Source organism: Colobus angolensis, unplaced genomic scaffold (assembly GCF_000951035.1).
Source record: "Colobus angolensis palliatus isolate OR3802 unplaced genomic scaffold, Cang.pa_1.0 Scaffold472, whole genome shotgun sequence".
NCBI classification, from domain to species: domain Eukaryota; kingdom Metazoa; phylum Chordata; class Mammalia; order Primates; family Cercopithecidae; genus Colobus; species Colobus angolensis.
Genome location: NW_012118177.1, coordinates 839,386 through 864,165, shown reverse-complemented (window position 1 = coordinate 864,165; position 24,780 = coordinate 839,386). Strand labels below are relative to the sequence as shown.

At 36.3% G+C, this 24,780-nt stretch overlaps 1 protein-coding gene across 2 annotated transcripts in view; it reads right to left on the bottom strand.

Moving 5' to 3' along the window:
* Window positions 1-687: 687 nt before the first annotated feature.
* Window positions 688-24,780, bottom strand: part of PIH1D3 (PIH1 domain containing 3) — a 40,801-nt gene continuing 16,708 nt past the window's right edge. For both annotated transcript variants that reach the window (XM_011958717.1, XM_011958716.1), the window contains 3 exons: window positions 21,911-22,007; window positions 5,939-6,024; window positions 688-1,767 (listed from right to left, as the gene is read on the bottom strand). In XM_011958717.1, the coding sequence (XP_011814107.1) occupies window positions 1,638-1,767; window positions 5,939-6,024; window positions 21,911-22,007 (313 nt within the window). In that variant the 3' untranslated portion in view covers window positions 688-1,637. The remainder of the gene's footprint in view (window positions 1,768-5,938; window positions 6,025-21,910; window positions 22,008-24,780) is intronic.

Sequence of the window (24,780 nt, the reverse complement as noted above, 5' to 3'; positions counted from 1 at the left end):
TCCCTTCCATATATCTCTCTCTATCCTATTGATTCTGTGTTTCTGGAGACCCCTGACTAATACAGTTACTGCTTAGACTTGCCCCATAGCTTAAATTTGGGGCATCAACTTAAATTTTTAAAATATAGCCCTTTAAAAAGATGCTAAAAAAGCAAAGTAGGACGCTCTTTAGGTCCTGCAACATCATGGACCTAAATTCACAGACACTAGCTTATTTCAGTCAATCCCACCCTCAACTTTTGCCCCAACAGAGGAAAGTCGTGTTGGTAGCTTAAATGTCAAATTCTCTGTAAGAGCTTAGTGTTCTAACACAACCATTTTTTTCCCCCAAAATCTCAGTCTTTTCATTCTATTTCATCATTTCATCTAGTCACAAACTAGATGCTTGGTAGTTGTACATATATAATTAACTCTAGAAAATATCTGCTAGAGTATTTATTCCCTTAATAGTTCATATAGAAGTGATGAACATCTTTTCATTGTTCATCTTTTCAAAATTTACTCCTTGGTAAGTCCACAGATCCACAATAATGTATGAAGCAAAGTCACACAAGCTTTATAATTTATTCATAAATAATTCTGAAATAAACAGTACAGTATAGAAGAAGGAGAGGACATTGAGACAATTCCTAAAATAGATAGGTCCATTTAAGAAGAAAGATAGGAAATGGGAGCAAACAGAATTTGTAAATGTGCCACACTTTTCTTTATATTTATTTTAAAGTCAAGGATTTCAATTGACTACGTATAAACACAGTACCCAAAAAGTCAATGCTAACAATTATTAGTGCATATAAAAAATGTTTTTAACCTAACTATATCCAAGCATTAAAAGCACAACTGAAGAAGCCAAATAATACTGTCTGCTCAAAAGTGTTCCTTACTCAAGTAAATATGTTGATAGTACAGTACATCAAACTATTTATTACCTGCATATTCCAGAACAATAGTGAGAGCCTAAACAGAGAACACTGTAAATCATTTGATCAAATCAATGAAAAAGCAACCAAATAAACTTCTCTGGTAATAATAATGACCAATTGCTATGCAACTGATTGTATCACAGCGTAAGTGTAAATAATTAGCATAAGTTTTTCAGACTACTGAAATAAGTGGACCAACCATTTCATGATCATATTTCAATTATGTAATTGACCATGAAATATTCTAACTTTTTAAACCTGTAAATATTCTACTCAACTATCACTATAAAATGGGATAGTTTATTTATATGAGAAAATATATTTCCTTTTTTATGCTTGCTTTTTGAGATGGAGTAGCTGGGATTACAGGCACCTGTCACCACGCCCAGCTAATTTTCGTATTTTTATTAGAGAAGGTGTTTCGCCATGTTGACCAGGTTGGTCTCGAACTCCTGACCTCAAGTGATCTGCCTGCCTCGGCCTCCCAAAGTGCTGGGATTACAGGCATGAGCCACTGTACCCAGCCAAGGAAACATATTTCCTAACAGAGTAATAGAAATTACTGTAAATGGTCACAATATCACTAGAATTGAATTTTGTCCCTTTCCAAAATATGTCAGAATAATAAAGAGAATATAGAAAACAATCTTTTTTTCAAAGTTTTTTAATTGTTACCAATGCCATTTTACCACTTTTTATCTTTTTCATGCAGTTTCAGAAGAAATTAGCAATATCTAACTCTCTTTTCATAGTCATGGTGATTTCAAGAGTTTCAGTCTCTGAGATATAGAATGCCTTGGCACTGGCACATTCCACCAGCTCAGGAAGAGTTATCAAAAGCTTCCTAAAAAACCAACAACAAAATAAAACCTTAGCTTCCTAAAATGATGTATCACTTTCAATAAGACAATCGCAAACAACATATGCCACTAGAATGTTAGAAACCAAACCCCCCCCCAATATTTAGATAGTGTAAATATTGGATCAAAAATATGCCTAAATAATGCAAATAGTATACCAGGTTTTTTGGACTTAAAAATCTGAGCAGTTGTTTTGGCTCCCCTATTTTTCTCTGAATTGACCTCATTTTACATAGTCTCAGGCTATGTTTACAGGCATAGAAATAGAACTATGCAAGTTTTAAGTTTGCTGGACAGATCTGTTGCCACTCATACTTATGTATAGTTGGAATATGGCCAATGGATACAAATTTGAAAACTGGAATGGCTCTATAACATTTCTGCTAACATAGATTTAAGCAGAGTCTCTACCATGGGTGTAGTGTTTGAAACTGAGGCTGGGAATGATTTCAATACCAAGTCAATGAAAGTGCTTCTCTCTCCTTACTTCTGATTCTTTCTACTACACATTGATAAAACTTCCCTGTGATAGATTGCTAGGTTTATTTTGTGGTTTATGGTTCAGTTGCTGGATAGTTTTATGCTTTAGATACATTGCTGGGATGAGACATCCATAATTCTGCTGTATTGGCATGAATCTAAATTATGCATAGGGTCAGCACATGCTGGTTTTGGAAGAAAATTAAATGCATGAAACACTTGCTACCTCGCATTTTCAGTAGAGAAGGTCTGAGTATCTCTATAAAAGGTGGACAGGATGCTCTTTTAGAAGGTATAATATCCAAATAAGTAAAGGAATATGGTATTTTTAGGGGCACTTACTGGGTTCTTGAATTGAGAACTAGTATGTATTTGAAAACAAAACGCTTGAAAATCAATTCCTTCTTTATTCCTTTGCAAAAACCTAAGTTCAGAAGACTGGGTTCATTAAAAGTATTTATTACACATTTATGGAACCTGAAGGATAAATTTTCTGTGACTCTTGTTCCATTCCATGTGGGGTAGGAGAAACACTTCACCTGAATATGTTGCCATTAAGTGGCAATGCATTTTAATGTGGACTGTAATATTTGGCATCTCAGAAAAAAAAGTGAGTGCAAAAACCGTTTAGAGTCCATCCTTTAAAGCTGTTTACAATATAGGTTTTGCTAGACTTAGATTTCCTTTATACTTTATTCTATAAATGATAATGTATTCACTTTTAAAAGAAAGCAAAGCTTAGTATTGTAGCTTCATTGCACTAAAAGACAACTATAAATCAGCTGAAGAAGGAGTTCCAATGATAGTGTGCACTTCTCTGTCCAGAGAGAAATAAATTCAAAAGAGACAGTTAGTGGCCATTGGAATGATCCATCTACGCCTGCATTTCTGTCTAGTTCTAAGTAGTATGGCTTCACATAATAAAATGTTGAACAATAGAACTGTACAACTGATTTAGGCTCTTAGGAGAAGGGAAATATTTTCGTCGCCTGTTTTATTGTCTTATTGTCTGTACTGAGATTTATATTTAAACAAAATAAAAATTCTCCAAATACTTATCCATGTACAATTCACTGAAGGACAGAAATGTATCTTATCTCGGTGCTCCCTTAGTGTCTAGTGGAAGACTTTATAAATGTTGAGTGAATAAATAAATGAATGAGTGAGTAAATAAATGAAGCAAGTATTCAGGTCACCACAAAATAACATTTGAATAATTACCATAGATTAGTACTATAAGATATGAACAAACATTTAAACCCAATACCTCTACTTTTACATTGACAATGTATTTGCATTTTCAGAAGTTATAGTCTAGGCAGTGATCAAAGGTTCATCCAGTGTTAATTTTCATTAGAAATTAAATGCAAACAATAATACATGAATGTAAATACAAAAAAAAATCTCTACAGTGAACTCAAGTTTAGAGACTTACATGCTTATATTTATATTAGAGAGTTTAAGTTGATGTTGCTCACAAGAGATTTAAGCAAAGGACATCCTGGTTCCCAGCATATTCGCATAATGAAATTTTTATCTTACATAACTAACAAAATTATTTGACTTACATATCTGGGTTAAAAATGTTTTTAAGGTTTATTGAAAGAGACATAACTATTTTCACAGAAAGTGCAGAAATAGCTACTGAGCTGCAAGTCAGTTATTTCATTTAGAAAACTTCTTTTTTAGGTATCAGTCTTTGAAAATCAGTCAACTCCCAATCTGAACTAAAGGAGCACAGCAGATGTGTGAGTAATCTAAAGTAACACTCAACCAAAAATTAGCTTACATTTGTCTTTAGAATGTGTTTTTATTATCACATTCAAGGTATTCATTTATGAAATTCTTAGAATTCACTTAGAAAAATAATGAAATCTCATATGAAGACTTAAGAGATCATGGTAAATTATCCAATTTTCCCCATTTTTTCCTCCTCTCCATTTACTCCATGTTGGGAATCTACATGCCAAAACAACCAATTGAAAAAAGTGAAGAATTTGGTAAACTGCTTTATTTATTTTGGTTATATAATGCTAAATACCTGGGTTTTATTGATAATTTGAATGCAATTGACTATTGTTTGACAGAAACCACTGGTCAATTCAGTTAAAATAAATTCGCTTGTTTCTGCCTTATAGATAATAAGAACAGAATGTCCTCTCAAATCTTTCTCAGATTGGATAAACATAGCGTTATATGATGTCAAAGTTAGAAACTAAAGAAAGTAGGTGTGAATATCAATAAACTCAAAAACAAGACACATTCCTGATAATGCAATTTCAGAGAAAAGCATGGCTCTAAAGGATTCTCAAGTATTCAGGAAACATGATTAAAAACCTTAATTCTATCTTCTGTCTTCTATCTTAGTTAAGCAGGTTTTCTTAAGAGATGGTACCTCTCTGCACTGCACATTTAATATATAAGTACACTATGATCCAAAGGACCTAGTGTAGCCCATGTTCTATGTGGAAAAGTACAATTAACCCAAAATGTATCCTCACAGAACAATCATCTCATGTTATAAAAATCGTATTCCCTATTTCTGCTGTCTCCATCAGTCTTTAGGTAGCTGCTATGGCATTGCTGTCATTACAGATATCTATCAGAACCCACTAAATGAAAGTCTCACAGACAGTGAGAACTGCTAGGGAAACAGAAATTAACTCCATGTTGTGTAGACGTGTGTGCTCTTAACAAGCTTGCAAATATCATGGAAGATTGAATGTTCGTTTAACCAATTTTCCTTGTAAAGGTTATGTGGAAGAGTAAATTCGTGTATAAAATGCAACAAAAAGGGTATAATACTCCTTGAAGTAAACAGCAGAAATAGTGAATATAATTTTTATAACATGAGATGATTGTTCTGTGAGGATACATTTTTGAAATGATGTAAATAATGAGAAAATATTTGATATATATTTATATGTAGACCATTTTGGGTTAAATGCATTTACTACAGAAGCCAAGATTAAGCTACATATGCATATTGGGTTGTTTACACATAGGAATCTTTTGTAGGAGGGATCTCCTTGTCATTTTCTTGAAGTTTTAAGTTCAACAAAGGAGAATTATAGGTACTGATAATGGAAGGAAGAAAACGTGCCAGCAACCGCCTGCCTCCCAAATCCAGTTTGAAATGTTCATGAGTTACAGAGTTAGAACCACTGCAGTGAACCAATATGTGCTCACTGCTCTATATCCAGATAAGATGTGCACAAAGCAGTGAGGTATTTAGATAGTAATTGATGGCAAGATCTTTTTGTTGATTTAAATGAAAACAATCAAATTTAACCTTAGAGCCCCACAAAATGAAAAAAGTTTAAATGTATTGCTTCCCTTATGTAATCAATGTACAAAAACCACATATAAGACTTACAACTTAATGGCGTTTTCATTTCTAGTTATTTTTTCTGATAGATAAACTGTATCTGAGTGTCAAGAATTGTGTTTTGATAGCATTAACCCACTCCAAATGTATGGATGCAAAGTAGAAAAAAGCCCAAGTATTTCCAAACATATTTATATTAATGTAGATCAAACATCTGAATGATTAACAAAATTTTCCACTTTTCTTCAGACTTTAGGGGTGATACAAAATGTACATTTAAAAAAATAATATTGACTGAAGACTCATTAATATTATAATACACTATTCCAGTTCTAAGTTTTACTCACTTCTGAGGAGTACGAAGGTCAAGGATTGTTTCCTGGATATCAATTTGAATATCAGAAGGGTTTGTATTTGGCAGTTTAATTTTAGCCTGAAAGAGAAAATGAGAAGAAAAATACTGTTATCTTGGAGAACAATTAAGTTGAAGAATATAAGAATATATGGGGGAAGGAGACTAATATTTACTGTCAATTATGTGCCAGGCTATGCCCTATCTTTATGTCAATCTTGAGCAGCAGAGACTATTATCTCCATTTTACAGATGGAGAAACTACAACAGAGAAATTTAGTGAGTGGTCCAAGGGCAACCTCCCGTAATCTGACTAATGTTTCTGGCTCCAAAGCTATACAGAAACACTTTGGTTACTTCACTATAACTTTCATTTTCTGAAGGTACATAGCAGTACACCTGTTAGAGTTGGGGACCTTCAACTGCCTTTATATCAGTTGGCAATTTGTATAAAAAAAACTTTAGTTCTCATGTTGGGTATGAGTTGGTGATGCCATCTTATAGTCTTCTGTTATAAATTTCCATACCACATTTTCTAGGGAGGTGTGGGAGTTCAGGTGTTATCAAAACAAAAGAGAAATAACAATATGACTCCCACCTCCCCAAAAGGACAACTTAATGGTTTAGTAAGATTTCATTTTAAATGTCTCATCTCAATTACCACATGGCCCAGCAATTCCACTTCTGGGTATATACCCAAGAACACTGAAAACAGGTTTTCAAACAAAAACATGTACATAATGGTTTTGCTTATAGGAGCCCTATTCATAATAGTCAAAAGGTGTAAGCAACCCAAATGTGCATTGACTGATGAATAGCAAAACAAAATGTGTTGTATCCATACAATGGAATATTATTCAGCCATAAAAAGGAATAAAGTACTGTTATATGGATGAATCCTGAAAACATTATGCTAAGTGAAAGAAACCAGGGACAAAATGTCACATATTATAGGATTCTATTTATATGAAATGTCCACAATAGGCAAATCTTTATTTTGTTTTGTTTTGTTTGTGGGAGACGCAGTCTCACTATGTTGCCAGGCTGGAGTGCATAGGGCGATCTCGGCTCACTGCAACCTCTGCCTCCCAGGTTCAAGGGATTCTCCTGCCTCAGCCTCCCGAGTAGCTGGGACTACAGATGCGTGCCACCACACCCGGCTAATTTTTTGTATTTTTAGTAGAGATGGGGTTTCCTCGTGTTAGCCAGGATGGTATCGATCTCCTGACCTTGTGATCTGCCCGCCTCAGCCTCCCAAAGTGCTGGAATTACAGGCGTGAGCCACCGTGCCCGGCCCACAATAGGCAAATCTACACAGGCAGAAAGGAGATTGGTGGTTGCTAGGGGCTGGGGAAATGGAGAAGAGGGGAGTAACTGCTTAATGGGTATGGCGTTTCCTTTAGGGTTGATGAAAATGTTCTGGAATTAGATACTGGTGATGGTTGCACAACATCGTGAATACACTAAATGTCACTAATGGTAAATTTTATACTATGTGTATTTTTACCACAACACAAAGTCTATCTCTTACTCTACATGCTTTCTCTTTTTGATGGAAGTTGATGTCTATATATAGGATAGCGTGGCATATGGTTTCCATAAACAAAGAAATGAAAATGCAGCCTAAAGTTCAGGTAAATTATGACGCTTTCTCTAAAATGAGATAGAAGACTTGAAATATTGGACATCTGGTGAATTCATGGCTCTAATGGCCAGAGGGAAAGCAGTAAGTTATGAGGAAAATACATAATAAATAAATAATGTGACAAATTGAGATTTCTTGTAAGAAGCTTAAAGTAGGCAATTGTGTTTTTGCAATATAATGTGTTTGGAGCAATACATGTTTGTGAGTTATATTTTACTTTATTAAATCTGTATATAAACAAAGATTTGTAAATAGAGCTCTACAGGTGCTACTATCTAAATACTATGGTTAACATTTTCACTCAAAAAAAAAAAACTGCCTCCTAATTTATATTTTGAAAATTCGGATCTTCATAATCAGAGATGCTACAAGTGAGAGACGTACGGTTCTCAGGGGGTAGTTATAGATGCTCTGCCTCAAAGTAAATAAGCATTCCATTCGACAAAGAAAGTTCTACCCACTTTTACTGTAATACTCAGGTCTGATGGTCAAATTGAGATCTTCTTTAACGTCACATGTTAACTCATGTCACCTCAAAGAAGAGATACAAATATTTGTTTCTTTAGTCTGAAATGTTTAGAATTTTCATGGCAAAATATTATTTTTCCAGGGTTAAAATGCCAATTGAGAAAGGAAAAAATTATGACATGCAAAATTTAAATACAATTTCTGGGTAGAACTTTAAAGTGGTTCTTAAAATCATTTGCTGTTCTAGTGAAGGGCAATTCAGAAACAACTCACTAATTTTTCTTCTTAAGGAAATTAAAATTATATACTACAGTGGTTTCAGAGAAGAGACAAGAGAAGGGACAAATTAGGTGGAATCACACACATTAATATCTTGCAAGACAGAAGACTCAATGAGGAATCCTAACAGAAAAATAACTCCTGACACATGCATGAGATTTCTTCAGCAATACTTTAAACAAATACCTGGAATAGAGACATGGATATTAATTGACCTCTAACTGATTGCGCTCAAGACCTAACTTGTTAAACATTAGTAAATGTAGGATGATGTCACGGACCAAACAATTTAAAGGGATTGATGTTCCTTTCTTTACACAGGGTGCAAATCGAATTTGTTTTAAAGAATAAGTTATTTTAATAGGTAAACTAAGGAAAACTTTAAAAATTCACTGGGAAACTTTTAACCTTTTGGGAACTCAACCTTTGAAATCAAACTTACGTTTAAATTCTGCTTCTGTTACTTTTTAAAAATTATTTATTTATTTTTGAGACAGGCTCTCACTCTGTCACCCAAGCTGGAGTGCAGTGGTGTGATCATGGATCACTGCAGCCTCGACCTCCTGGGCTCAAGCAATTCTTCCGACTCAGCGTCCTGAGTGTCTGGGACCACAGGTGTGCACCACTACACCTGGCTATTTTATTTTATTTTATTTTTTGTAGAGATGGGGTCTTGCTATGCTGCTCGGGCTGATCTCAAATTCCTGGGCTCAAGTGATCCTCCCATCTTGGCCTCCCAAAGTGCTGGGATTACAAGTGTAAGTCACCATGCCCAGCCACTTATTATTTATTGTTTACTGGTTATCTATTATGCATGACAAATTATACCTCCCCCCCAGTTTATAACTCAAAACAACAATAAACATTTATTATCCCACGTTTTCATGGATAAGGAATTTGGGAATGGCTTAGCTAGATGGTTCTGGCTTAGGCTCTATTATGAGACTGTAGTCAAGATGTTGGCTGTGGCTGTAGACATCTGAAGGTTTGACTAGGGCTAGGGGATCTGCATCTGAGATAGTTCACTGATGTGGCTGTTTGTCAGGGGCCTCAGCTTTTCACCACATGGGCTTCTCCATAGTGTTGCTTGAGTGTCCCTAGGATACAACAGCTGTATTCTCCCCAGAGTAAAGGATCCAAAAGATAAAGGCAGAAGCAATACCTTTTTTAGAATGTAGCCTCATGAATTACACTTTTTCATTAAAAAAAAAAATCTTATTGATTATACAGGTTAGCCCTACTCAATATGGGAGAGAACTACACAAAGAGAAGAATATCTGGAGGTGAGAATTATTGGGTGCCATACTGGAAGCTGGTTACCCCAGTATCCATCACTAACTTTATTTCAAATATCTGCCTTCTGTCCTTATAAATAAAAAGTAACAGGAAAAAAGCCTATAATTTAAGGTTTGTGAGATCCCTTCTTCCCACTTTCAGCTTCTCTTCAGGCAAGTAGTAAAAAGTACTCAGTCTCTCTCTGGGAATGTACTTCGAGGTTTCCCTCAAGAGAGGTAAAACTAGGTTAAAGTGCTTGCAAATCATTTTCCTTGGCCTTCATTTATTATCCTCTATGTGTTGTAAGAGAGCCGACTTACTAGGGGAGTCATTATTGAGTGATTATTCTTGTGAGTTTCAAATCTCTTCTTTCTTGTCTTGTTCTTACGAGAGATTTATATGACAAGATGGTTCCTGAAAGGTCATATTCCTATAATTTGTAAGTGATTAACAGGCTTCTCAGCTCCTCAGATAAATGTCTATGATCATATTATAAGATGTTTGAAAACTGACAGGAGAAGTCCAAATGGCAGGTGTTCCATGGAGGTCATCCATTCTAAGTTTCCTCTTGAACTGTCACTTCATCACCACGATGAGAAGAAAAAGTAAAAAATATCTTGTATGTAACTTGGCCAGCACTATTTACTGATATTTCAGTGAAGATGCTTCACTGAAAGGGTTTGGACTGACACTTTGGAAGACATTCTAAATTAATTTATGTATGGGTTCTAGATATTATAAGAATATTTCCATTTGACAGAAATACAACAACGACTCCTTGCACATTTGATTCTTAGGAAAGAAGACTATTTGAGTTCCCATTTGAAACTTAACAATATTAGGAAATTTTGATTAACAGAAAAAGTTTGGGTAGATTTCATTCTGAATTGCTTTAATTGTTTAATTTCCCGTTGTTTAACTATACAAACATGTATGAGATTTTTTTTCCACTGCAGCCATACTAAGTATTTTATAAAAACTCTCATGAACAATGATAATCTACAGGAAAATTTAAAAAATTAAAGGCATTAGCTCTCTGCTTTGAAATTATAAAAATATTTACCTCTGAAGTATAAAAATATAGAGGTATGTATTGTACAAAACTAGGGCAAAGGCCCAGTAGGTCATGTTTTTAAATTGATGGATAAATTTTGATAATGCTACCATTTTGAAACAGTCCAGTACTATATTACCATACCTGTCTTTTTAAAAAATGGTTCATAGAGGCATACCTCCTCTCCATCACAGGAGTCAAGAGTAAGCTCAACTCACTCTGTAGTAAGAACATTCATCTATAGGCATCCATATCTCCATTGGCACTCACCCTCTCCCCCAAATAATCATAGCCTCGCCACCACTACCTGTCTTGAGACCATGATAACTAAATTCATTACACTTTTAACTCTATTTGTCAATAACCATAAGAAGTCTCAGACTCCCAAATCATTCCTTATCACATAACTACCATATGGAACTTCATATCTCCTATTATGTCTCCATTTTCCATCCATTATCAAATCCTGAGCCTTTTCCATTAGGTCCTCTGGAATACATAGTACATCATCCCTTATCTCTTAAGCCTCTTTGAATATTCTCAACTTCTTAATCTAACTGAAATCTGGATCTCCCCGACTACACTGCTTTCCCTATAGTCTTCTCAGTTGGTGCCTGTTTTTATTTTTTCCTCCCATTTCCTTTATAACACTGGGCATGTCCTTTACTTCCAGTTAAAAAAAAATCTCATGTCCTCCATTATGCTAAGTGAAAAATGCCAGACACCGAAAGAAAAATACTGCATGATCTCTCTTAAATGTGGAACCTAAAAAATATCTAAAACATAGAAATAGAAGAATGGTGGTTACTAGAGGTGGTGTGGGAGATGAAGAGATGCAGGTCAAAGGATGGAAACTTGGGTTATTTAGGATGAATAAATCTAGAGCTCTAAGGTACAGCATGAGGGCTATAGTTAATATTATACTAAGTAGTGGAAATCTTCTAAAAGAGTAGATTTTAGGTGCTCTTACCCCCACATACACAAAAGATGCTACCTGAGATGATAAATACATTAATTAGCTTCACTATAGTAATCACTTTACTGAGAATATGTATATCAAAACATCATGTTTTACACCTAAAATATATACAACGTAAAAACTCATGTTCTTACGCTATACCACCTATTACTTGGAATCGTTTACTAATTCCTGGGACAGTTCCCCTGATTTCTCTAAGAATAGTTACTTGTTCTTTACTGATATTTCTAAGATTACCTCCTGTCTTAAATCTTGGCATTTTAAATATACACTTAGATTAACCTTTCTAGTCTGGGTGTGGTGTGTACATCTATAATCCCAGCACTTTGGGAGGCTGAGATGGGCAGATCACTTGAGCTCAGGAGTTCAAGACCAGCCCGGGCAACATGGCAAAAACCCATCTCTACAAAAAGTATAAAAAGTAGCTGGGCATGGTGGTGCGTGCCTGTACTTCCAGTTGCTTGGGAGGCTGGGGTGGGAGGATCACTTGAGTCCAGGAGGTCAAGGTTGCAGTGAGCCAAGATCATACCACTGCACTCCAGCCTGGGTGACAGAGCAAGACTCTGTCTCAAAGAAAAAAAACCTTTCTAACATTGGAACCTCACTTCCTCATCTCTTTCAGGTGTTCACTCAAATACTGCCTTCTTAGTGAAGGCTTTTGCGACCACACTATTAAAAATTTCAGCCACCACCAACTCTAGTATGCCCTGTCACTTCCTCCTCCTTTTCTCTGCAGAGCATTTTCACCTTCTAATATACAATACAATTTATGTGTTTATTTTATTTATCCCTTCCACAATAAGGTAAGCTCTGTGAAGGCAGTGATGTTTATGTTTTGTTTGCTATCCTCTATACTTAGAACAGTACCTCTTGACTCCTGTGATGGGAGAGGAGTAATGCATCTATGAACTATTTTTAAAAAGACAGATATGGTAATATGTTGAGAAAAAGGGTTATGGGGTGCCTGCATAAACTGGCCATAAAAATATGGGACAACAAGTTGTGGAAAGCCATAAGAGGCCTCTGACGACTCGAGTCCTGTGATGGGAGAGGAGTCATGCATCTGTGAACTATTTTTTAAATGACAGATATGGTAATATAGTACTGGACTGTTTCAAAATGGTAGCATTATCAAAATTTATCCATCTGGCCAGACACAGTGGCTTACGTTTGTAATCCTGGCACTTTGGGAGGCCAAGGTGGGTGGATCACTTCACGTCAGGAGTTTGAGACCAGTCTGATCAACATGGTGAAACCACATCTCTAGAAAAAATACAAAAATTAGCCAGGTGTGGTGGCATGCACCTGTAATCCCAGCTACTCAGGAAGCTGAGGTGGGAGAATTGCTGGAACCCAGGAGGTGGAAGTTGCAGTGAGCCAAGATTGCACCACTGTACCCTAGCCTGAGCAACAGAGTGAGACCTTGTCTCAAAAAAAAAAAAAAAAAAAAGAAAAGAAAAGAAAAGAAAAGAAAAATTTACCCATCAATTTAAAAAGATGACCTACTGTTTTTTTGCCCTAGTTTTGGACAATACATGCCTCTACATTTTTATACGTCAGAGGTAAATATTTTTATAATTTCAAAACAGAGACCCATCACCTTTAATTTTTTTCTTCATTTTCCTATAGCTTATCATTGTTCATGAGAGTTTTTATAAAATACTTGGTGGCAAATCACAGGCACTCAATAAATATTTGTTGAGTAAATGAATGAATGAATGCAAGGATGGTTCCATATTAAGAAATGTGCTAATATAATTTACCAATAGATAAAAACTAAAAAATCATATGATCTTCACAAATGGTAAAAAGACATTTGATTAAATTCATCATGTAGTCTTGCTTAGAACTCTTAAAATCAGAATAGATGAACAGATCCTTAACACATAACCCAAAAGTCAGTATCTAACTAAATGAAGAAACACTAGAACCATTCCAATTAAAGTGAGAAATTTATATTTTTGTTCCCATTAACCAACCCCACACTTCCCCTCCCTCAACGACCCCTCCCAGCCTCTGGTAACCATCCTTCTACTCTCTATGTCCATGAGTTCAATTGTTTTGATTTTTAGATCCCACAAATAAGTGAGAAAGCATGATGTTTGTCTTTCTGTGCCTGGCTTATTTCACGTAACATAATGATCTCCAGTTCCATCCATGTTATTTCAAATGACAGGATCTCTTTTTTTATGGCTGAATAGTGTATCTCTATTACTTACCCATATTTTTTTAATTTTTAAAAATTTAAAGTGAGAAATAAGAAATAAAGTTCAGTATTCACTATTATTACATAATATAGTTCTGGAGGTACTAACATGCAATTAAACAAGAAATAGGTTAAAATGGTTGGAAAGGAAGAAGTAAAATTTCATTATCTGAGGGACTGGGTGGAATACCCAGGTGGAATGAATAACAAGGAATTGGGAAATAACTCGGCAGATTGACAGATCAAAAAGAAGGCCAGGATAAGCAAAACATAGCAAACAAGGAAGAAAGTGCCACATTGGATGAAACAGTAAAAGTAGGTAAGGGTCAGATCACACAGGGCCCTTCCCTACTTTTAAGATAAGGAGTTTGGATTTTCTTCTATGAGCGCAACAGGAAACCATTGAGGGCTGTAAGCAAAGAGGTGATGTGGTCTGATTTACTTTTTTTTTTTTTTTTTTTTTGAGATGGAGTCTCACTCTGTCACCCAGGGTGGAGTGCAATGGCATGATCTCGGGTTCCTTGCACGGTCGGCTTCCCAGGTTCAAACAATTCTCCTGCCTCAGCTTCCCAAGTAGCTGGGACTACAGAAGTGCACCACCACGCTCGGCTAATTTTTGTATTTTCAGTAGAGACAGGGTTTTGCCATGTTGGCCAGGCTGGTCTCGAACTCCTGATCTCAGGTGATCCACCCGCCTTGGCCTCCCAAAGTGCTGGGATTACAGGCATGAGCCACTGCGCCCGGCCCTTATTTACTTTTAAAAAGAATCTCTTACATTCTGTGTGGAAAGGCTATAGGGAATGAAGAGTCAAAGCAGGGAGATAATGTCATTAGAGACTCATAATGGTCCAGATAGAGATGATGATGGTTAGTAACATGATAGCAATTGCAGTGGTAATGAAAATTAGATGGATTTATAATATATTTTGAAGGTACAGCCCAGTAATACTTGCTGATGGATTACACATGAGGTATAAAGGAAAGAGGAATGATGGATGATTTAGGTTTTTAGCTTGAACAATTGGGTGAATATTATTGCCACAAAGAAGATGAATGAGAAAAAGGTTTAGAGAAGACAATTAAGAGTTCTGTTTTAGACATGTTAGGTTTGAGTTGTCTATTAAACAAGTAAGAGATGCCAAGTAAATAGTTATATGAATCCAAAGCTCATGGAAGTGTTCAGGACTATAGAGATAAATGATATTTAAAGCTATGAGACTAGGTGAAAAGAGAATAGGTAGAGAAAAAAAAGACATAGGTCAAATCTCCAGAGAACTTAAGGCAGAATAGGAAGAGCCAGTGATTTGGAAGCGAAAGCGAGGAGGAATGCCTAGTGATTTTGGAAAAAAAGAGTGAAGTCTTTCCTCACTCCTCAGTGAGAATGGGGTCATTAAAGTAAAGAGAAAACTGTGTTTCAAGGAGAGAGCAGGCCAGGTGCAGTGGCTCACGCCTGTAATCTCAACGCTTTGACAGGCCGAGGCAGGCAGATCACTTGAGACCAGAAGTTTGAGACCAGCCTGGGAACCCTGTCGCTACTAAAATATGAAAATTAGCCAGGTGTAGTGGCACGTGCCTGCTGTCCTAGCTACTCAGGTTGAGACAGGAGAACAGCCTGAACCCAGAAGGTGGAGTTTGCAGTGAGCCAAGATCACATCACTATACTCCAGCCTGAGCGACAGAGCGGAACTCTGTCTCCAAAAACAAAAACAAAAACAAAACAAAACAAAACAAAACAAAAAAACAAAAAGAGAGTAGTCAACAGGGTGGAATGCTGCTGAGTAGCAGCACCCTCATATCTTCAATCTCTCTTTATCTAATCAGTGTTTTTAAACTAGAGGAAAGCAATATGGGCATTTTGTGTAGGACAATCTTCATTCTTGAGGACTATACCTCTTATTGCAAGATTTAAGGCAACCCTGGCCCTGAATACTAAATGACAATAATATCCTGCAATCATCTGGGCATGGTGGTCCATGCCTGTAATACCAGCACTTTGGGGGGCTGAGGTGAGAGAATTGCTTGAGCCCAGGAGTTTGAGACCAGTTTGGGCAACATAATGAGACCCTGTCTCTACAAAAAATAAAAAACAAAAATTGGCAGGGCATTGTGGCACATGCCTGTAGTCCTAGCTACCAGAGAGGCTGAAGTGGGAGGATCACTTGAACCCAGGAGGTCGAGGCTGCAGTGAACTGAGATCAAGCCACTACGTTCCAGCCTGGGTGACAGAGCAAGACCTTATCTCAAAAAAACAAAAAATTCTGTAATCATTGTGACAACCAAAAATGCCTCCACCTAGGGGCCCATACCATGACTACTTTTTTTTTTTTTCACTGTTTGTTCATTAGCTCTAGTGACACACAGTAGGAACTAAATAAATATTACATGGATGAATGCATGGATTCTTGTCATCAGCTGAAATGCATACATAAATCTCTCCTATCTTAAAAACACTCCCCTAAATCTTGCCTCTTTCTTAATAATCATTTCCTCATTCTCCTCCTCTTCACCGCTAAACTTCCTCAAAGAACAATCTATATTTGCTGGCTTCTTTTCCTCACTTCCTCTTCTCTTCTCAGCTTTCTTTAATCTAGTGTTGATCATGCCACTGAAGCTGCTCTCTTCCAAAGGTCACCAAAGACTTCTTAATTGACAAATCTCAAAGTTCCTTCTACATCCTAATCATGCTTGACAGCAGCCGATACTATTATGGTTTCCCTCCCATCTCTGAATATCCTTCTCAGTTCCTCTAGCTTTGTTCATCCCTCAAGTATTGGTAATTTTCAAGGTCAATCTGTAAATCTGCTTGCATGGAATCAGGAGTTTCTGCCAGGTCCAGCTCAGGGATTCCAGACCATGTGATTCAGATATTTTGATGAAATCTCAAAATGACATAATCAAAATGTAAAATTACTGATATATATATATCAAGTAATATGTACATTACATCCTTTACCTTTATTCCATCCTTGACCATAGCCTATCTCAAATACACACACACTCTCTCTCAATTTTTCTCCATCTCATTATGGGGAACTTTTATCATCAACTCTACTAATTTCGGTATTGCTTAAAATTTTACATATATATTACTTTCATAATCAGAAATATACTGTCTATATGATTAGATTAGCTTTTAAGGAAGTATTTGTTACCATGTCCCACAACCACCATCATTATGAAGGAGTGTTATGACATTAACTATAAATGTATATATTATGAATATATTACTGAGGCAACTATTAGAAATTTAATTGAAGGTTTACTGTGCTGCCTCAACCTGATAATAAGGAATCATATTATAGATCAAATATCCTTCCCTCTGCCACATGGTCTGGTATACAACCAATCAAACAAGGTTAACACAATCAGAAAGCCTACCAAAAAAAAAAAAAACAAAAAAAAAAACAACAAAAAAAAACTAGGTCCATCCTCTAGAATGGAATAGAATGGAAAACAAAATCTATTTCATTATCAAGCAGCCAAATCCATTTTTTCATTAAAAGTAAACAAATATAGGCCAGGCACGGTGCCTCACGCCTATAATCCCAGCACTTTGAAAGGCTGAGACAGGCCGATCACCTGAGGTCAGGAGTTTGAAACCAGCCTGGCCAACATGGTGAAACCCCATCTCTACTAAAAAATACAAAAATTAGCCGGGCTTGGTGGTGCATGCCTGGAATCCCAGCTACTCGGGAGGCTGAGGCAGGAGAATGGTTTGAATTTGGGAGGCAGAGGCTACAGTAAGCTAAGGCTGCACTCCAGCCTGGGCAATGGAGTGAGCCTCTGTCCAAAAAAAACCAAACAAGCAAACAAACAAACAAAAAAACTAAACAAATGTAACTGTTTTAACCTTAAGAAAGCAATCAGGATTTGAAGAGCAGACCATTCAGAAGCAAGTGACTTCTTAGAGGATGAGCAAATACTTTGCTCAAAATGATTGATAGCACTTTCTGAGATAAATATATATGATAAACATGTGACTGCTGGTTGTGTCTGTCTGCCAGATGGTGACTGACTTCTATCCCATCCTTGACTCTCATCCTATTCTCAGTGAGATTTAAAGATGGGGGAAGGATCATATCCTAGGGAGGAGGTGATGTTGGGGAAAAAATAAGCTTAGTGGCTTGTTTCTTGGGTCATATCAGAATGTCCCCTTATCAGTATAGATCTATCAAAGTAAAACATCAAAATACATGTTCATTCTAGGTCAAAGAGCATCAAGCTGTCTGCAAGCTGCCTTTCCCCTCTCCTAGAACAAACAATGGGTAATTTGGCAGAATACCAATAACCTTAGCCCCACTCATTTTATGAGAATCTGCTGACCTATTTTTCCAATACACCCATCCCATTTCCTGCCACAAATAATCCTATGGAGAATTAGGGTATTTTGCTACATATTTTGATATCTATAGTTCCTTTTTCCACACTCTCAACTAGCACCCAAGAGGTCCAGTACTTCAGTCAGTCTAGCAATAACCAGTAGTCAGTAATAGCAAAACTGCAATTACTTTTGCACCAACCTAATATCCCACCCATCACAGCGAGAGCTTCAGGGAGAGGGATGGAGAAGATAGCGAGGATAAAAAGAAAATTAAAAACCAAAACAAAATGAAACAAGCTAGGGCCTTCCACTCGTGGGGTTTAAATAAAAGCATATATGTCACCTAGGAAAAAGAAGCCCTCTAGATCTCTTATTATTTTTCCATTAATGTATATGAGTATTTGGAACCTTGTAAGCCTGACCTTAGTTTATTAACTGTAATCAGGATGAGAAATTAGATCAGCATCTTTCAAACTGTGTTCCAAGGAGCCTCAGCCATTCTCCTAAGAGCTGCCTCATGGGTGATAGTACCTTTTTAAGCAAGGCAGTGGTACTTTTTATGTTTACTACACTGGGCTTACTCATAGAATTTTATTTGGGAAAAAAAAAAAAAGCTTGACAGCTAGAAACAAAACAAACCTGTAAACCACTGGCTAGCTCTGGCTCTAAAATACCTAAATATAGATTAACTCAAGGGAGTTTGGTGGCTACAAACTCAGGAGTAAAGCAGTTGCAGAGGATAACAATAGGGCAGGGAGTATTTGGATAATGGGACTCTTTGAGTTTGAGGTTCGAAGGGTTTGCTGAAGACATTCCTAATTCAGAATTTTGTTTAGGACCGTTGCTTTGACTTAGCATTCATAAATCTTGCTTTCTTATTTGGAGTCTGGGGAGGGTAAAGGAAAATTTTTAAACCCTAAATCACTTCTTGTACGTAAACAGATTGTACTCCTATTGCCTTACTCGGTTTAAGTAAGGATTTTCTTCTTAAAGTTTTTGGATTGGATTGTTACATATAGACCAGGTCCAGGACTCAAATAACATATTCAGGCAATTCTCAGGTACAATTTTTCCCACATTTTAATGCTTCTGATATTGAGATGCACTGCACAATCAATGGTGGTGTAATATGGTATTATACCTATTTTCCTCTGAAACATTGTTATTGTTAAATAAATGGCGCATTTACAATTTTATGATGTCTTAGATTCAAGGAAACACAATATTATCAACAAGAATGATAAGCATATACATTTGAGCAAGAAATACTTGAGGTGGGCTCAACAACCTATTTACTCTGAGTCTTGTCAGTGGAGTAAGCAATGATAGTGGATGGTGTCATTAGTATGCCTACAGGATAGCATTCAAGCTACAAATAAAAGCTACAAGCTTTTATCTTTTTTGAGAGTCAGCTTATTAGTCCATTATTACCCACACTTACCCTTTATTCTTGTTATATTCTCTGCTTACTCAAATATGCCATGCTATTTCATGCCTGGATACCTTTCCATGTGCTCTTTCTTACCTCTGCTTGGAATGCCCTTCTTAGAATATTGTCCACTGTAGAAATATTATCCACTTGAAGTTGATCCCTTCCTGCTTTATGTCACTATGTACCTGATATATGCCTTTATTTTTCTATCTTTAATTTTTATGGGTATATAATAGAAATATATATTTATGGGGTGCATGAGATATTTTGATACATGCATATAGTGTATAATAATTACATCAGGGTAAATGGGGTGGGTTTCTATCACCTAAACCATTCACCATTTCTTTGTGTTATGAACATTCCAACTGTACTCCCTTGGTTATTCTAAAATGTACAACAAATTATTGCTGACTGTTATCCTTCTGTTGTACTATCAAATACTAGAACTTATTTATTGTATCTAACTATATTTTTGTACCCATTAACCATCCCCACATTTCCAACCCCCCACTGCCCACTACCTTTCCCAGTCTCTGGTAACCATCATTCTATTCATGGTATATGCCTCTAAATATGTACTTACCATACTGAACTACAGTGATTTATTAGGTGTCAATCTCCTTTACTGTAAATTCCTTGAGGACAATTGATTGTTTATCATTTATTTTTGTATCTCTAGTACTTAGGACAGTCTGTGGTATGTAGTAACTTTCACTAAGTATTTAAAGATTTAATAAATGAAGAAACAAAGAGAAATAAAGGAAAGAAAGAGAAAAGGGACAGTATACACGTGACAAAGTGCCATAGCATCAACAAATGTGTTATTTGCTGCTGCCTTTCAGTGGTGTCCATGACTTATCCCAACCTTCTGAACTTCTAGTAGACTTATAATTGTTTACACTGAGTTTAATTCTTAACAATAAAATTAGTTCATTTTTGTTAGTTTTGTCTCCCCAGTTGATTATAAATTCATTTGAGAGAAATACCAAGTCTTCTGTATATACTTACTGAGTTTTAGATAAACCATATATTTCTATTATGAGGTATGATTTAGTTTCTGAGATTCTTCATTCAGGATACCTTTATTATTAAAACTAGAGGCAATTTTTGCATGAGAGAAATGGTAAGGCTTGCAACAGTTTTATTTATTTAGGGCCTAGAATTCCTCCAGAATTTAGAGCAATCCCCAACACTACACATCAAAAACACAATTTAACAATAATTTAAGAGAGAGGAATTTCAATATTACTGGTAAAACCCTGGGAGCTAATTACTTCAAGATTACTTGAAACCTTAACTCATTAGAGTTTGAAAAATCTCCTGAGGTACTTAAAGCCACTATTCCCATTATGTTACTTGATTCAATTGAATGTCTTAGATTTTGCTAATAAGAGAAAACCTGAAGTTCATGCAAAAGAGAAATTCCATTTATCATTTGCTTAAGGAAAAAATATTACGCATCTCCCATGGGCACCACAGTACTCTATAATGTATTGTAAGAAAGGAGGAAAAAAATAGAAGCAAAGTTAGTTCCTGATCTCAAAAAATAAATTTTTAACACAAGAATTACTTGTTAATGTTGCTAAAATGAATCAAATTCCACATTCTAGGTTAGGCCCAGATTTTTCAACAAGGTCATTATGAGGATGAAATAAGCAAAAATAAGGTGGTATCATTGATATTGTTGGTATTGCTACAACTGTTATACAGAAACAGTGACCTGGTAAAGGATGCTCTCCAACATTCTGTAGCTTCATTCAGATAAGAAAGCAAAGTAACATTTTAGATATCTTTCTTAATGTTTTTAATCAGAAGGCAGATCCCAAAATTAAGAAAATCCCTTTTTGTGGGATTTAACCACATTGTAAGCTTAGTCATTATAAGAAATACAGAAATAAGAGATAAGACAGATGCGGGGAAGGAGATATTTCATTCTGATTGCCTATCAATTCCTCAGAAGTTAATAACCAATCCGTTGGCATGCATGGGACGGAACTAGGATGAAAGAAAATCCAGTCCAATCCAATTGGGAAGTTTTAATAGCAATAAAATTAGAAATTGTGCATTGTGTCATATGATTCTATTACGTTTATCTGTAAATCTCATCCAAATGTGTAAACTTAGTTTATTTTGTACAAGTTAACGATTTTAAACTGTCTATCCCATTATTCCCCTAGTACCTGAAACATAGCAACCACGATTTTTAAAGAGTTTACAACCTTGCCTACAATATTATGTATACAATAGTCAGTCAATTTAGCTACAACAGTCATATAGAAAATGAAGAAGGGGAGGAAAGGCTTACCACTAGTTCACTGCAACAACCTGTTGAGGAGTCCTTTTTTGACAACCCTAAAAATATATCTTCAGTTCCCACCTGCTGTCTGAATATAATCTCATACCTGAAAAAAAAATCAATGATTATAGGGACTCAGATGAAAGAGCAATTTCCTGTCAAAGAACAGAAAACTAGAAACTTATGAGGACATGCTATTAGAAAAAATACAAAGACTAAATAAATAAAGTGGTTGCGGGTCTTCAGGCATATAATAGAGCATAAAGGAAAAGAAGTCTAGAAATGTGGTCAAAAATAAACACTGAAAAGCAGGATTGCTATTATTTTCTAAAATAAACCTTTAACTGTTTTAGAGCTAGACAAAATAGATTGAGGGAACTTCTAATAAGATTCTAATAAGATTCAAAGTAGAAGAAAAAAGGGAAAGTCTGTTCCTGAAAAACAATGGCTCAGAAAAATACTGAGTCCATAACCTAGGGATTGATAGAAACCTTCCTCTGCTAAGTTTAAACCACAGAGCAGAGGAGAAAATTCAGGTTTAGTACTGTTTCTGTCACTAACTGTGGACCTTGGTCAAGTCACAAACTCATGAGGTCTCAGTTTCTACATTTGTATGATTTATGGGAAGGAGGGATGAATTTGAACTAAATGATCTCTACGGCTAAAATTCTACAATAGAAACACTGGTAATGTAGTCAGCACAGCTACACTACAGTGCTTAGAATCTAGTCTTACAGAATTCTGAATTTAATGAAAGATTTTCCTGATAGTTTACCCCTCACATGACAATTCACAAATCATTCCTCCCTCCCAAATTTGGGCCAGGAATAGAATGGTTTATAGAAGCACCCACCACAAGGTACCCCATCTCTTCGGATAGAATGAAACAAATACTTACAAATTATTATTATTATTATTTTGCTTAATGCTACCTTAATGAAGAAATTGTAAATCTCTGGATAGTAAGACTAAAGGACTAGATTGAACTTCTGACCATTTGCCAATAGGAACGCCCAAAAGTAAAAGAGGAATTTCTCTGAGTTTGAACATGGCTAACAATAAGCAACTATTTGCTATGGGACACTTTTCTCTTAATAGGCTATAACATCTACCAAGTATTTATGAAGGTGAAGCCAGGTTAAAACAAACAGAAGGGATTGATCTATATGTTCATTACTCCTAAATGGATTTGCTCAAGCTCCTGCTCTTATCCTGAGCTCCAGACACAATTTTCCAACTGCCTACTACATAGGTTTGTCTGGATGTCCCAAAGACAACTCAAAGTGTACATATCAAAAACCAGCTAGTCATGGTGGCTCTCAACTGTAATCCAGTGCTTTGGGAGGCTGAGGCAGGAGGATTGCTTGAGTCCAGGAGTTTGAGACCAGCCTGGGCTACACAGTTAGACGCAGTCTTTACAAAAATAAAGTGTGCACCTGTAGTCCCAGGTACTTGGGAGAGTGAGGTGGGAGAATTGCTTGAGCCCGGGAGGTTGAGGCTGCAGTGAACAATGGGTGGAGTCGAGGGGTGAGGTGTTGGTGAAGAAAAAAAAAACAAATTTAGTTGAGCGCTGTGGCTCACGCCTGTAATCCCAGCACTTTGGGAGGCTGAGGCAGGTGGATTGCTTGAGGCCAGGAGTTCAGGACCAGCCTGGCCAACTTGGTGAAACCTCGTCTCTACAAAAAAATACAAAAAGTATTAACCAGGCCTGGTGGCATGCACCTGTAGTCTCAGCTACTTGTGAGGCTGAGGCAGGAGAATCGCTTGAACCCAGAAGTCGGAGGTTGCAGTGAGCCGAGATCACACCACTGCACTCCAGCCTGAGCAACAGAGCAAGGCTCTGTCTCAGGAAAGAAAGAAAGAGAGAAAGAGAGAAAGAAGGAAACAAGGAAGGAAGGAAGGAAGGAAGGAAGGAAGGAAGGAAGGAAGGAAGAACAAACTCACAGATTCTTCTTAACCTATAATTCCTATCAAAGTTAATGGCATTATCATTTCCTCAGTCACCCAAGCTAATAACTTCAGCATCATCTTTGATGCACTCCTCTCATCAATTTTATCTAACCAAACACCAACTTTTCATTCAAAACTCACTCAAATAAAGACCCTCATACTTCTCCCCAAAGCCAGTGCCTTAGCTCAGCTCCTTGTTATTTTTTTACTTGGCAACTTGTGATTCTTCTTTTTTGAAATGCTTGTTCATATTCTTTACTTATTTTCCTCTGTATCCATTGAGAAATTTTAAAATGTATTTTCATAAGGTAGAAGATAAAGATTTTAAAAATCTTATAAAGCAATTTTCCTCATAATAACCTGAAGTTATTATTCATTTAAAGCTTTCATGGATGTTCTATCTACCTAACATCAAACATCAGGATGAAAAGGGAAAAATTACTCAAATTTGAAGTTTGCTGCATATGGATATTTGACATTTGTTAGACAATATGACAATTAAGTGACTTAATTATTACTTTTCATACGGATATGTGGGCACTATATAAACATAACCTCAAATTTGCTCTCTTCATTCTCTAAGAAATGTTTTAAAATCTCCTTTGATTTTTTATGAGGTTTATGGTCTCGACATTGTTTATTTGAAAGCTGGATACTTCTTTCTAGTTAATTATCTGCAGTCTCCCGCAGCTTCTATTTTCAGAACTTATGTAGAAGATGGAAGCACGGAGTTTTTTGTTTGTTTGTTTTATACTGGACAATTTTGGCTGGGCGCAGTGGCTCATGCCTGTAATCTTAGCACTTTGGGAGGCTGAGGCGGGCGGATCGCCTTAGGTCAGGAGTTCCAGACCAGCCTGGCCAACATGGTGAAACCCCATCTCTACTAAAAATACAAAAATTAGCTGGGCGTGGTGGCATGTGCCTGTAGT